This window comes from Elephas maximus, chromosome 17 (assembly GCF_024166365.1).
Source record: "Elephas maximus indicus isolate mEleMax1 chromosome 17, mEleMax1 primary haplotype, whole genome shotgun sequence".
NCBI classification, from domain to species: Eukaryota; Metazoa; Chordata; class Mammalia; order Proboscidea; family Elephantidae; genus Elephas; species Elephas maximus.
In genome coordinates, this window is record NC_064835.1 from 34,258,790 (window position 1) to 34,271,889 (window position 13,100).

The 13,100-nt window shown below is 49.1% G+C and overlaps 1 protein-coding gene across 3 annotated transcripts in view; it reads left to right on the forward strand.

The window, feature by feature from the left end:
• The first annotated feature begins 3,456 nt into the window (after positions 1–3,456).
• Positions 3,457–13,100, forward strand: part of ST14 (ST14 transmembrane serine protease matriptase) — a 69,614-nt gene continuing 59,970 nt past the window's right edge. The window contains exon 1 of one of the 3 annotated variants that reach the window (XM_049856750.1): positions 3,457–3,689. In XM_049856750.1, the coding sequence (XP_049712707.1) occupies positions 3,609–3,689 (81 nt within the window). In that variant the 5' untranslated portion in view covers positions 3,457–3,608. Of the gene's footprint in view, positions 3,690–3,844; positions 4,350–13,100 lie in introns of those variants that run through there. The other 2 variants (XM_049856751.1, XM_049856752.1) reach the window with 2 other exon arrangements.

Genomic DNA, 13,100 nt, shown 5'->3' on the forward strand with positions numbered 1-13,100 from the left:
ACAGATTGAATTCAAGAGCCCTGGTGGCAGAATGGGGCCCTGGTGGCAAAGTGGTTAGGAGCTTGGCTGTTAACCAAAAGGTCAGCAGTTTGAATCTGTCCTCTAGGGTCACAATGAGTCAGAATCGATTTGACAGCAATGGGTTTGGTTTTTTGGTTGGTGGCAGAATAGTTAAGTACTCGGCTGCTAACTGAAAGGTCAATGGTTTGAACTCACCAGCCACTCCATGGGAGAAAAGACCTGAGATCTGCTTCCGTCAATGCTATAGCCTAGGAAACTCTATGGTGCAGCTCTACCCTGTCCAATAGGGTCTCTATGAGTCAGAATAGACTTGATGGCGCACAAAAACAACAACAGTAGATTCAATTTCCAATCAATCCACCTCATGCACAGTGTCATGGATTGAATTGTGTCGCCCCAAAATATCTGTAAACTTGGCTAGGTCATGATTCCTACTGTTATGTGATGGTCTACCATTTTGTGATTTTCCTGTGTTGTAAATCTTGTCTCTATGATGTTGATGAGATGGGATTATCAGCAGTCATGTAAACTAAATCTACAATTTAAGCCAACCTGTTTTGAGATATAAAACAGAGAAGTGAGCAGAGAGACTAGGGGACCTCATATCACCAAGAAAGCAGCAGTGGGAGCAGAGCACATCCTTTGGACCTGGGGTTCCTGTCCTGGAGAGAAGCTTCTAGTCCAGGAGAAGATTGATGACAAGGTCCTTCCTCCAGAGCTGACAGAGAGGGAAAGCCTTCCCCTGAATTTGGACTTCTAGTGTACTAGACTATGAGAGAATAAGCTTCTGTTTGTTGAAGCCATCTGCTCGTGGCGTTTCTGTTATAGCAGCACTAGATGGCTAAGACACACAGCTACCGCCTATCAGTCAGTGGAGGTTTGCATGTGGTTATGATCCTGAACACATTTCAGTGGAGCTTCCGGACTAAGATGGACTAGGAAGAAAGGCCTAGCCATCTACTTCTGAAAATGAGCCAGCGTAAACCCTATGGATCACAACTGTCCCATCTGTAAGCAATTGTGGGGGTGGCGCAAGTCTGGGCATCTTGTGCATGGGGTCACGACGGCAGCTAACAACAACAGGGCTACCTGACTTAGCTCCACTCTCTCTCCCATGTTTATCACCAGTTTAAGGCAGTATATTTTAGGCTGTGGTCAGGTCCACACCGTGACACCCTTTAAAGTGGCCCTGGCCCCGAGGTGTTCTTGTTGAAGAGGCCCACTCAGGGGTTCCAAAGACATAGACCTGACTTTCCCACCAGGCAGAGTCCTGGGATCAGGAAGAGAACAACTTCAGCAACTGTCTTATTGGAGAGAAGAGAGATGGAAGCCTTGGAGTGTAAGCATCTGGGTGCAGGGAGGTGGGTGGGAAAAGTAGCCGTGGTAGTGTGAGTCTGGTCATTGCAAAAGTGAAACGATACAGGTCTCAGGTTGAAGGCTGGGTTTGAGTCTGGATTTATGTGAAAGCCTGGCTATATCCTTTAGGCTGTCTGATTTGGGCTTCTTCACTTAGGAATAAAAGCGTTCAGTCCCTGTAATTTTATGAGGATTAAACCAAGTGAGTTTAGCTGTAGTGACATATGGATACACTTATTCCCCCGACAGACATAGTGTACATGCAACAAGTTGAAGTGACAACGATTACGGGGCCATTCCGGCCTTTGCCTGAATTTCTTTCCCTAATCTGGATTTGCAGTAAGTGTGTTGTATATGTATTCCATCCCAATGATAGCACCAAGGGCCTTCTGGGTCAGGACACTTCATTAGGTTCTATGAGATGAGAGGTGATGCTCCAGGTGGTGTGAGTCACTCTTTCTACAGCAAAATAGCAGGTTTGAGCGCCCCGAGTGTCATGCTTATTTACGCTATTTCAGATCAGACTTTCAACTATCTACACTAATTGAAGGGTGTCATGCCATTGATAAAGCAAAGGTGGTGAATTTCAGTAATAGAGGCACAAACAGACCTGATTCTGATTTAGAGAGAATGATTTGCTTTCCCCCTTCCTCCCCTGATGCCATTGTTAAGGTTGTGTGTCAATTTGGCTGGGCCATGATTCTCAGTGGTTTGGCAGTTGTGATGTAGTTTGGCAGTGATATGATGACACGATCACTTCCGTGGTGAGATCTGATAAAATGTAATCACCTCCATGATGAGATCTACTATGAGCAGCCAATCGGTTGAAAGGGACTTTCCTTGGGGGGATGTGGCCTGCATCCAATATACGTGGACTTTCTGGCAAAGCCCTCTGGCTTTTGCTCTGCTCTGGATCCTGCATTCAGCTCTTCAGCATCTGACCTCCACTTCCTTGGACTTGGACCAGCCGTCTGCTATCTTACCTGCCGACCTGGGATTCATCAGCCTTTGCAGCCCATAAGCCAGCAGCCCGCCATCTCATCTGTGGATCTTGGGTTTGTCAGCCCCTGCAGCTACATGAGTCAGGAGAAGCCTCCAGCCTGACGCCTGCCCCATGGACTTGGGACTTGCCAGCCTCTACAACCCTATGAGCCATTTCCTTGAGATAAGTCTCTCTCACTCTCTCTTCCTTGCTCCCTCCCTACCTCCCAACCTCCCTCTCTTTTATGCTTCATTGGTTTGCTTTTCTAGAGAACCTGCTAACCACTAATAAACTTTGGTCTCTATACATTTGCCTATTCTAGATAACTTCACGAGTGAGATCATACAATATTTGTCCTTTTGTGATTGACTTAATTCACTCAGCATAATGTTTTCAAGGCTTACCCATGTTGTTGTATGTATCAGGGCTGCATTTCTCTTTATGACTGCGTAACATTCCACTGTATTCACATTTTGTTTATCCAGTCATCTGTTGATGGACATTTAGGTTGTTTCCACCTTTTGTCTATTGTGAATAGTGCTGCAAGGAGCATTGGTGTGCATGATTTTTGTTTATTTTGTTCACTGTTGTTTCCTAGCACCCAGAATAGTGCTTAGCACATAGTAAGTGCTCAACAATTTTTGTTGAATACAAAAATACCCAAAAAACCCAGTGCCGTGGTTTTTTTTTTCTGGTATTTTTGTATTTAAAAAAAAAAAAAAAAACAGTGGGACATAAATGGAGAAGGCCCTAGGTAATCATTTTTACAGAATTGGCATTCATTAGTGAGTTAAATGTCAGGAAGGCAGATTTGCTTATTTAAAGCCATGAAATGAAGTGTGTTGCCAAGGGAGAAAGTGCAGAGAAAACCTAGACAGGCTGAAGAAAGAACTTTGGGAATGATGACATTTAGGGGCCAGAAGTGGAACCAGGATTCAGGGAAGGCAGGTGTTTGAAGACAAAATATCTGTTTCAGATGCTACAGTGGGGTGAAGAGTGTTGGGAACTGATAAGAGTGCATTCGATTGAGCAACGCACATCACTGGTCACCCACACAGGAAGAGAAAGGAGCTGCGGGCTCCAGGAAGAGGGAGGGCAGTAGCTCGAGGGTGAGGCCGGGTCAAGGGGCGGTTTTGGTTTTTGTCTGGTTTCGGAGTGGGCATAATTGAGCCTTAGTCATGAAGCAAGGTGACTAAGGTGAAAGGTGTAGTGGAGAGAGAGATCAAGGATGTAAGAGCCAGGGAGAGAAATGACGGCTGGAGTCAAGGAGGCTGATGAAGGGCTGTTTTCCGGAGGAATGGGACACGTTCTCTTCCAGGAGAGGAAGGAAGTGAGTAAATTCACTGTTTTTTTCTTGGTTAAATCCTTGTGTAGTTAGCTGCCTTCCAGTCGGCCGGACTCATGGCAACCCCAAGCACAACAGAAGGAAACACTGCCCTGTCCTGCGTTATCCGCACGGTCTACTGGGCATCAGAAAGTCAGGATCCGTAAGGTTTTCGTTGGCAGATCGCCTGGCGTTCCCTCCTAGTCCAGCTAGGTACTTCCTAAGAGTCTTCTGTGTGTGGGACATAGTTGATAATACCACCATCATCCCGCCAACAAGCAAGTCGCTGCGTCTTCAGCCTCCTGGCCTGTTTGCAGCATTCACCGTAGAGGAGACGGTTCCTCTACGGCTCTGCGGGAGGCCGGGCCCAAGGGGCGACCAGCGGGGAAAGGTGTGCGGCGCGCGCAGGCACCCGGGGCGGGGCGGCGGAGGCCACACCCTGAAACTACCTGAGCGCCGGGCCCGGGGGAGTGAGAGCGGCCGGCGCTGGGCCTGCCACCGGAACTCCGACCGCCGCCACGGCCATGGCAGGCCGCCGCTGAACCCCGAGCCTCGAATCGGTAGCTGTGCCTGTGCGCGCTCGCCCGGCCGCCCGAGACCATGAGGAGCAACCGGGTCCGGAAGGGCGGCTGGGGCGCGGACCTCAGGTACAGCTCCCAGCACCAGGTGAGCGCGGACGCGCGGCGCGGCCAGGGACCCCTCGAGTCCCCCAGGCCTGTCGGCCGGGCTGTGAGGGCCGTGTGGCGGCGAGCGCGGCGTCACGGCCCGGGGCGCCGACCCGAAGGGGGCTGGAGCGGAGGGCGCCGGCCGGGACAGCCAGGGGAGGGCGCCTGTGTCTTCTGCGACCCCGCGGCCCCTGCGCTTTTGTCTCGGCCAGCCCACCAGAGGCGGATTAACCGGTAAACCAGGTACGCACTGGTTTAATTGCGTTTACCTACCAATCTGTAGTGCACAGTTTCACATGGGTTTCACTACACCGTTGATGTGAAAAACAGGTGAATCTGTGCACTACAGATTAGTAAGTAAGCGCAAGTAAACCTGTGGTACCTTGCCTACTGGGTAGTCCATCTCCGAAGGGGACCCACTCCACCGCCCCGGCTCGCCCAGGCCCTGGCCACACAGGTGGAATTTCCTGCTTGGCGGGTGCCTGGCCTTGGCCGGCCGAGCGGGGGGCGGAGGCTGCTGGGCCGGGCAGACCTTTGGTACCAGACCCGGCGCGCAGTCGTGATGGAGCCTCGAAGGGCGGGAACCCCCAGCTCCCGGAGAGGCCCAGTCCCGCCGCCCTGCCCTGTCTCCGTCTCGGGCCCTCCATTTACTCTGGGCTATTAATTCACGTCCAAAAGGAACTGGGGCACAGAGGCGTTGATTGGGGTGATTTGACTGCGAGGAGGGAGGTTTCTAGGGGTTTGGTGTTTTAGCCATCCTTCCCCTCTGCAGGAGTTTGCTTTTTTCTTCGTGGTCAGAGGGAGTTTGGGGATCTTTGGGAGTTTGGGCTGCCATAGAAACCTGAACGGAGGATTCCAGGATGGGAGCTGAGGTGGCGACTTCTCTAAGAGGGGATGGAGCTCCTCGGGAAGGTGACCTTACGGGAAGTGATGCGGGACACTGTCGTGAGGTGGTGAGCCTTTTGGAAGATACTGAAGCAGGAAGCTCTTTGGCAGAGAAGAACGGGAGACAGCTGGGAAGATCTAAAAAGCATTAAATCTTAAATAATGGAGCTGGGGATGGATCGTTAGTTACTTTACTGAAGGAAAAACCTGGGGGCAGTGCTCAGGCAGAACTAGAAACCAGAGCTCCATCCTCTCTGCCCGGGGGGACCCCAGACCTCCTGGAAGGTCAGTGCACAACGGAGCCGGGAGTGAAGCACCGACTAGTTCCCTGTTCTGCAGTTAACGCACGTCCCTGGGCTCACCTCACTGCTCCTGTGTGCTCCTGCTTCCCACAACCCCCTGTTCCCGGAGCTTGGTGTTAGGCAAGTCTGGAGATACCTCAAATCCATTCCTTTGCTCCAGGCAGCCTCCTGCCTTAGGGGACTTGTAAGGTCCAGACTCTGGGCCTGTGCGGCTACCCCAACCACGGATAGCAGCTGGGTCCCCAGCTTTTGTTTTCTCCACTTTCCACCAGTGGGTTAGTGGCGTGGGCTTAGCAGCCAGGCTGTGCTGGTGTGCCTGGCTGGCCTCTGCCCTGCTTTGAGACTCACGGGACACCTTCTGTTTTCCTTTTTGTAATTGCAGTGTTTACCATTTCTTGATAATTGCCTTCTTGGGGCTCTAGGCTCCTGCCCCCTCAGCAGAGGGCTGCTGTTTGGTGTTTGTTATTTCAAGGCTGTTTTTTCTTCCCTCCTTCCAAGATGTTCAGTCTTCCTGACTGTCTTCTTGCTGACCTTGGAAAAGCTGGGTCGTCCTGGAGTCTTACATGTTTCTCAAGTTAGTGTCGCTTTGAAGAAATCAGTCCACTTCCCTTCTCTGCCCACGCTTCATGCCCCAACTGGCTGCCGGGCTCAAGGCCGGGACACCTCAGCATGCCTTTGAGCTACCCACAGCCAGCAGCTTATCTCTCAGTGATGCTGCCCCTGTGTTCTCATCCCCTTGGTCTCCGCTCATTTTCCTGTCTTCTGTGACACTGACCAGTTCTCTGCTCCACCTGGCCGTCCCTTCCACTTCCAATTCTGCAGTTTCCTTCACTTGGATTGTGCCATGTTTTCTCAGTCCCAGCTCCATTACACCAACTCTGTCCCTAGTCTTGAGAGTGATGCTAAAAGTCTTGTACAGGAATGAGACATGAGGCAGCATGTGCCTGAGGAAATAGCCTTCTATGCCCAAGCTCATTTCCACATCTCCTGGAAGTCTTCAGGTATTCCTCCCTACCCACTGGGTCTCTCTGCAGTGTGTGTTTGCAGTCAGTGAGGACATCTCCTGGTTTGACCATTGCTTGTATCTACAGAGTCTTCTTGGGTCATGAGGAGCCTCATAGAGACACTGTTGCTTCTGGGTTCCTTGTTCCCAGCTGCTCTTGGGGCTCCTCTCCATCTCTGTATGGATGGAGAAATGCTCTGTTTGGAGGTAGTTCTATCTGGCTGCCTCTGCCCAAGGCTGGCAACACTGGCCATGTCCCCATTCCACCTTTTCCCATCAAGACTTAGTCCAGGGGGAAGTGCCTGCCGCTGTGACCTCCATGGCATCCAGGGCCCAGCCTCACACACTGAGTCTGGGGGTTGGTTGTGTGACCTGTCTGCGTAAGAGCAGGTGTGCAGGGTCCACTTGTTACCACCCTTAATGAGAACTGGTAGGTGGTCTCACCAAACATTTGACTGCCTGTGGGATATTTGACGATTGTTGTGAAGCTGCTTTGACATCCATAGTTCCTTCTCAGGTCAGGATTGCTCCAGGTAAGACTCAGCACCCCCAGGCATTCGGAGACCAGGGTTGGACAGTCAGGTGTTATGAGGTGAAAGGGAAGGCAAGGTACTGTGGGTTAGGCTGTACAGCTCTGGCTGCTCAGAGCAGTCTCTGTTCATTGTTCAAACATTTATTTATTCAGTCACACATTCACTTTGTTTGTTAGATACCCACTAATTGAGCATGTGCCAGGTTCTGGGAAATAGCAGTGAGAAAAACCCCAGTCACCCAGTCTCTACCTTCAGGGAACACCCAGTGTGACGTGGGGTACAGGGAACTACAGTCCTGTGTAGTGACTACTAGATTCTGAGTAAGCCCAGGGTGGGCACTTAGGAGGGGCCTCTCTCCCAGGCTTGCAGGACCAGGGTATGCAAATCGGGGCTGGAGACAGTCTGTGATGTGGTGATAAGAGTGTCCAACCGGGATCCGGGAGGCCTGGCACTGCTGCTTTGTAGTCACATGATCACAGAGATGTTGCTCAATCTCGCTAAGCCTTCACTTCTGTGGCTATAAACGGGATGACATGTATGTCATAGGTTGGTTGCAAGGACTAAAAGGGATACTGTACCTGGAAGTCCTTTGTAAGTTGCAGCATGGTGTATAAAACCATACAGTTTAAGTTTTTGAGTTGGAAAAGCTTGGAGACACACAGGAAGGTGGTAGCATTAGCAGGATGCCGGGTGAGGAGATGGAGAGTCTGACTCCTGGGGTGGGGGAGGCAGCCACCCTTGCAGAAGTGCCACCTGCCCTGCTGAACGTAGGAAACTCTCTGTGTTGAGTATCTCACCCAAGGCTCCTCTGGGTAAGTTCCAACTGCCAACCTTTTAGCTAGAAGCCAGGTACTTCCCTGTTTGTGCTACCCAGGGACTCTGCCTTCATTCAGAGATGGGGAAACTGACCCATAAGGAAAGAAGCTGCTGCTATGGGTGAGAAGCCCCAGTCACCTACCATCAATGGGAGGCTCTTCCACACTGTCTTCAGTTTTCCATCTCTTTGCTTGGCTTCTGTGAGAAGGACTTAACAAAGGACATGTGGACCAAGACCACTCTAGCCAGCTTCTCAAGGCTTTCTCCCTCTCCTCCCCTGCCCCACCAAACCAAACACAAACTTTTTGAAACTTCCTTTTTTCTTTGTTCTCCCAAGCATGTGTGGAGTGAGGGCCCCTTTAAAGGCTGTGTTTTGGGAAGGAGTGTGCAGGTGCAGGGCCCTGAGGGACAGAATGGGGAAAGGAGTAAGCAGTGGGGAACCAGATTGTTCTCTAGGCAGAGATGCGGCCTCACAGGGTTGCAGATGGACCGGAAGCCTGCGTTCTCCAACAGGAGCTTCGTCAACCCTTCCTCCCACCTTCTTCCCAGAAAGACCTGTAACACCTTCAGGTGCACTACCCCCTAGCTTGATAGCTGTTTCTATAGATGAGAAGCCCAAGTCACTTACCATCAGTGGGGATGGTCTGAGGGTGGATCTGCTCAGAGCCTGGGCATGGGGTGGAGATGCCGCCGGCTGTGGCAGGGGAACCAGTCACGCTGCCTACCCCTGGGCCTCTCTCTCTGCTCCCCAACAAGCATGACTTCCTCTGTGGCCAGTGGCTTCCTCGTGCTGTGGTCCTGGAGTTCCCCTGGTGTCTCTGTTCCTTCTCTGCTCTGTGCTCTGCCTAGACTGTTGGCTCACGTCTCTCCTAAGAGAGGAGGTCTGCCCTTGGAAGAGAAGGGAGGCTGGAACAGAGCCTCCAAGGATCCCAGGTCCCAGGGATGTTGCTTCTGACATTGTGAACATGGCTGTTGGAGTCCGTACCTAGAATAATGCCAATCGCTGCTCCTGTTTATTGAGGATGTGCTATGTGCTGGACTCTGTTCCACAGTACTTTATATGTATTATGCCTCTGAGAGGTACGTACTATTTTTGTTATTATCATAGGTGAGGAAAATGGGGCACAGAGAGGCTAAGGAACTTGCCCAAATGTTACAGAGCTAGAAAATAGTGGGATCCAATTTGCATCCAGGTAGTCTGGCTTTAAGGAGTCCCGGTGGCACAGTTAGCGCTCAGCTGTTAACTGAAAGGTTGATAGTTTGAACCTATCAGCTGCTCCCTGGGAGAAAGATGTGACAGTCTGCTTCCATAAAGATTACAGCCTTGGAAACCCTATGGGGCAGTTCTACTCTGTCCTATAGGGTTGCTTTGAGTTGAAATCTACTTGACGGCAATGGGCATGTTTGGCTCTACTGTATTCCATCTGGACTGTTGCAGTGCTCAACAGGGCTGTCAGCCCAGTGGACTCAGCAAGGGAAGCAATTGGTGTGCTTTGGGCCAGAAACTGGATTTTTCCTCTTGGGTTGTTTCTAAGATAACTGGTGCAAAGTGAAATTATAAAAGCCGCTTGGTAGTAATTAGAATGGAAGCTTCTGTGCTTCTCAGGGCCCTCTCCCTGGCTGGCAGTGGTGTGGGGGGCGTTTGGTGTGTGTTCAGCGCTCATGGGCAGTAATTTCCCTTTCTCCTTTGCTAAGAACTTTTCCGGAAGCAAGTGCCTACTAAAAATTCTGTCTCAGTGTATCACATTTTCAGAATCTGCCTGTGCTGTCTCTCCTTAGCAACACCTTAGGGCTTGCCCCAAAATCCTTGTTGACAGTTGGCTAACTCTGGTCAAAGTCTTGGCTCCTTTGTGTGCTTTTGGCCCGTGTTGATTATGCTTGAGGTGGTGATCATGATGATGATGATGATGGAGAGAAGGTGGAGAATATGATGATGGCCATCTTTATCCTCCACTAACTATGTGCGCTTCAGTTCATTATCTTGTTTTATCCTCACAACAACTGTATGAAAAAAATGCCTAGTTTACAGATGAGAATACCGAGGCTCAAAGAGTTTAGTAACGGCCCAGAGGCAGTAAGAGGTAGAGCAAGAATTTGGACCTAAATCTGTCCAACTTCAAAGCCTATGATCCTAACTGCAACACCAGTATAAAACTGTATTTCAAAGACAGTGTTGATTGATGCATGTCCCCAGCAGAATCCTAGAACACATCATTAAACAGGGAAGTGGTGAGCACAAGGCACCAACCCAAGTTCACTAAAAGCATCTCACACCAAACTAGTTTGGTTTTCCCTTTTGATGAGGTTACTTAGCTGGTAGATCAGAAGCACAGCTGGCGATGTGATTTCAACAAGGCTTTAAGTGAAACGTAGCTATATGTATTATACACATAATTAAAAATAATAGTGGAAATGAAAAAAAAATTCACCCACAATTGGATCAAGCCAACAAATCAGGTTGTTAACAGTTTTCACGCCTCCGTCCACGCCTTGCTGTGTGTGTACTTGTCATCTGGTTTGATATAACGCAGATACAGTCTGTGTCTGGGAAAGGCATAGCTATCAGCTCCTGTCTGCTGGGCACTTGGAAGATTGGGGCTGGCTGGTAGACAGCTCTGGTAGATTTGTGTCTGGTTGAAGTACTGTGCCAAAGAGGGTCCACTCACAGATCCAAGCCATCCTGGACGGTGAGCTTCAGGGCTGCCTCTCACTCCTGAGTTCTGCACCATTTCCTTTTCAGTAATACTCTGGATGAGGACTTGGAGCATGTGTTTATCAGCTTCATAGATGACACACAGCTGGGAGGGAAAGTCTGATACCTTGGGTGATGTCATAGATTGAATTGTATGTCTCAAAAATATGTCGTCTTGGCTAGGTCATGATTTCCAGTATTGTGTGATTGTCCACCATTTTGTCATCTGATGTGATTTCCCTGTGTGTTGTAAATCCTATCGCTATGATGTTAATGAGATGGATTGGTGGCAGTTATATTGATGAGATCTACAAGATTAGTGTCTTAAGCCAATCTCTATTGAGATATAAAAGAGAGACATGAGCAGAGAGACATGGGGGCCCCATGCCACCAAGAAAGCAGAACCAGGAGCAGAGCACATCCTTCGGACCCAGGGTGCCTGCACCTGAGAAGCTCCTCAACCAGGAGAAGATTGACGACAAGGACCTCTCCCCAGAACCGACAGAGAGAAAGAGAGAGAGAGAGAGAGAGCCTTCTCTAGAGCTGATGCCCTGGATTTGGACTTGTAGCCTACTAGACTGTGAGAGAATAAATTTCTCTTTGTTAAAGCCATCCACTTGTGGTATTTCTGTTACGGCTATAACTAAGACAGGTGACTCACCGTATTTTTACTCAGATAAAGTGCACACTCTGTGTTTGTTTGCTGGCTATGCCCTCCCTCCTTGATGTACCCTCACAAGTGCTGCCATGCTAATCGTATTCCACATGTTGCTGTACAAAAATTAACATAGCAAGTATCTTAGTCATCTAGTGCTGCTGTAACAGAAATACCACAAGTGGATGGCTCTAACAAACAGAAGTTTATTCTCTCACAATCTAGGAGGCTAGAAACCCGAATTCAGGGTGCCAGTTCCAGGGAAAGGCATTCTTTCTCTGTTGGGTCTGGGGGAAGGTCCTTGTCTTCAATCTTCCGTGGTTGACGAGCTTCTCAGTGCAGGGACCCTGGGTCCAAAGGACATGCTTTGCTGCCAGTGCTGCTTTCTTGGTGGTATGAGGTCCCCATGTCTCTCTGCTGGCTTCTCTCCTTTATATCTCAAAAGAGATTGTCCCTAAACAAAACCTAATCTAGCAGATTGAGCCCTGCCTCATTAACAGGACTGTGGCTATTACAACCTCATTAACATCATAGAAGTAGGATTTCCAGTACATAGGAAAATCACATCAGATCACAAAATGGTGGAAATCACACTACTGGGAACCATGGCCTACGCAAGTTGACACACATTTTTGGGCGACATAACTCAATCCATAACAGCAAGTTTACATAAATACCTGGGGGATTGAAGGGGGAGAGTGCAGGGTCTCAGCAAACTAACACAGAAGACTGATGTTATTTGCATAAAAACACAGTAATTATGAGTCCAAAAGACCTGGGCAGCCTGGCATGATAGCTGAAATGAGCAGAGTTGGATCCATCAGGGGTAGGAGTAAAGCGCTGCACTTATAAGTCATCCCCCCTTCTTCATGGAGGATGCGTTCCAAGACCCCCGTGGATGCCTAAAACTGTGGATACTACCAAACCATGTGTTTTATCTTATACATACATACCAAAACCAAACCAAACCCACTGCTGTCGAGACGATTCCAACTCATAGTGACCCTATACTATGATAAAGTTTAATTTATAAATTAGATACAGTAAGATTAACAAAAATAATAAAATAGAACAATTATAATAATACACTGTAATAAGTTACGTGAATGTGGTCCCTGGGCTGGTTGGAGGAATGCAGCGGGAGATTTCATGACACTACTTGTTTAACATTTTCGGACCTTGGTTGACCAGAGGTAACTGAAACCTCGGAAAGCAAAACCACAGACTGGGGAGGGGGGTGGTGCTACTGTGTCACCAAAGCCCTGGTGGTGCAATGGTTGAAAGCTAAAAACTCGGCTGCTAGCCAAAAGGTCAGCAGTTCAAATCCACCAGCTGCTCCTTAGAAATCCTATGGGGAGTTCTACTCTGTCCTGTAGAGTCCCTATGAGTCAGAAATGCCACAACCGCATCATGTTTTTTGTTTGTTTGGTTGGTTTACTGTACCACTACCATCAACAAGAAAAAACAAAAATTACCTCCCATGTTTTGGATGCGAGGAGCCTGGTACTACAGTCAATCTAGAATTTTGAGCTGACTGCACGGTCAGTCAAGACCAAGCATGCAGTACCCAGAATCTATGGTAAGCTCCCCCATCTGCATGTTTTTATTTGGTTTTACCTTTTAAAATTATTATTAAAAGGCTAATAATACATATTTAAAGGAAATTTGGCTAACTCATATAAGTAACCAAACAGTTGTCGAGCCAATTCTGATTCATGGGGACCCCATGTGTGTCCAGAGGAGACGTGTTTCTTGGGGTTTTCAATAGCTGATCTTTCAAAAGTAGATTGCCAGGGCTTTTTTTCGGGGTTCCCCTGGGTGGACTTAAAACTTCAACTTTTCTGTAAGCAGGAGAGCACATTAGCC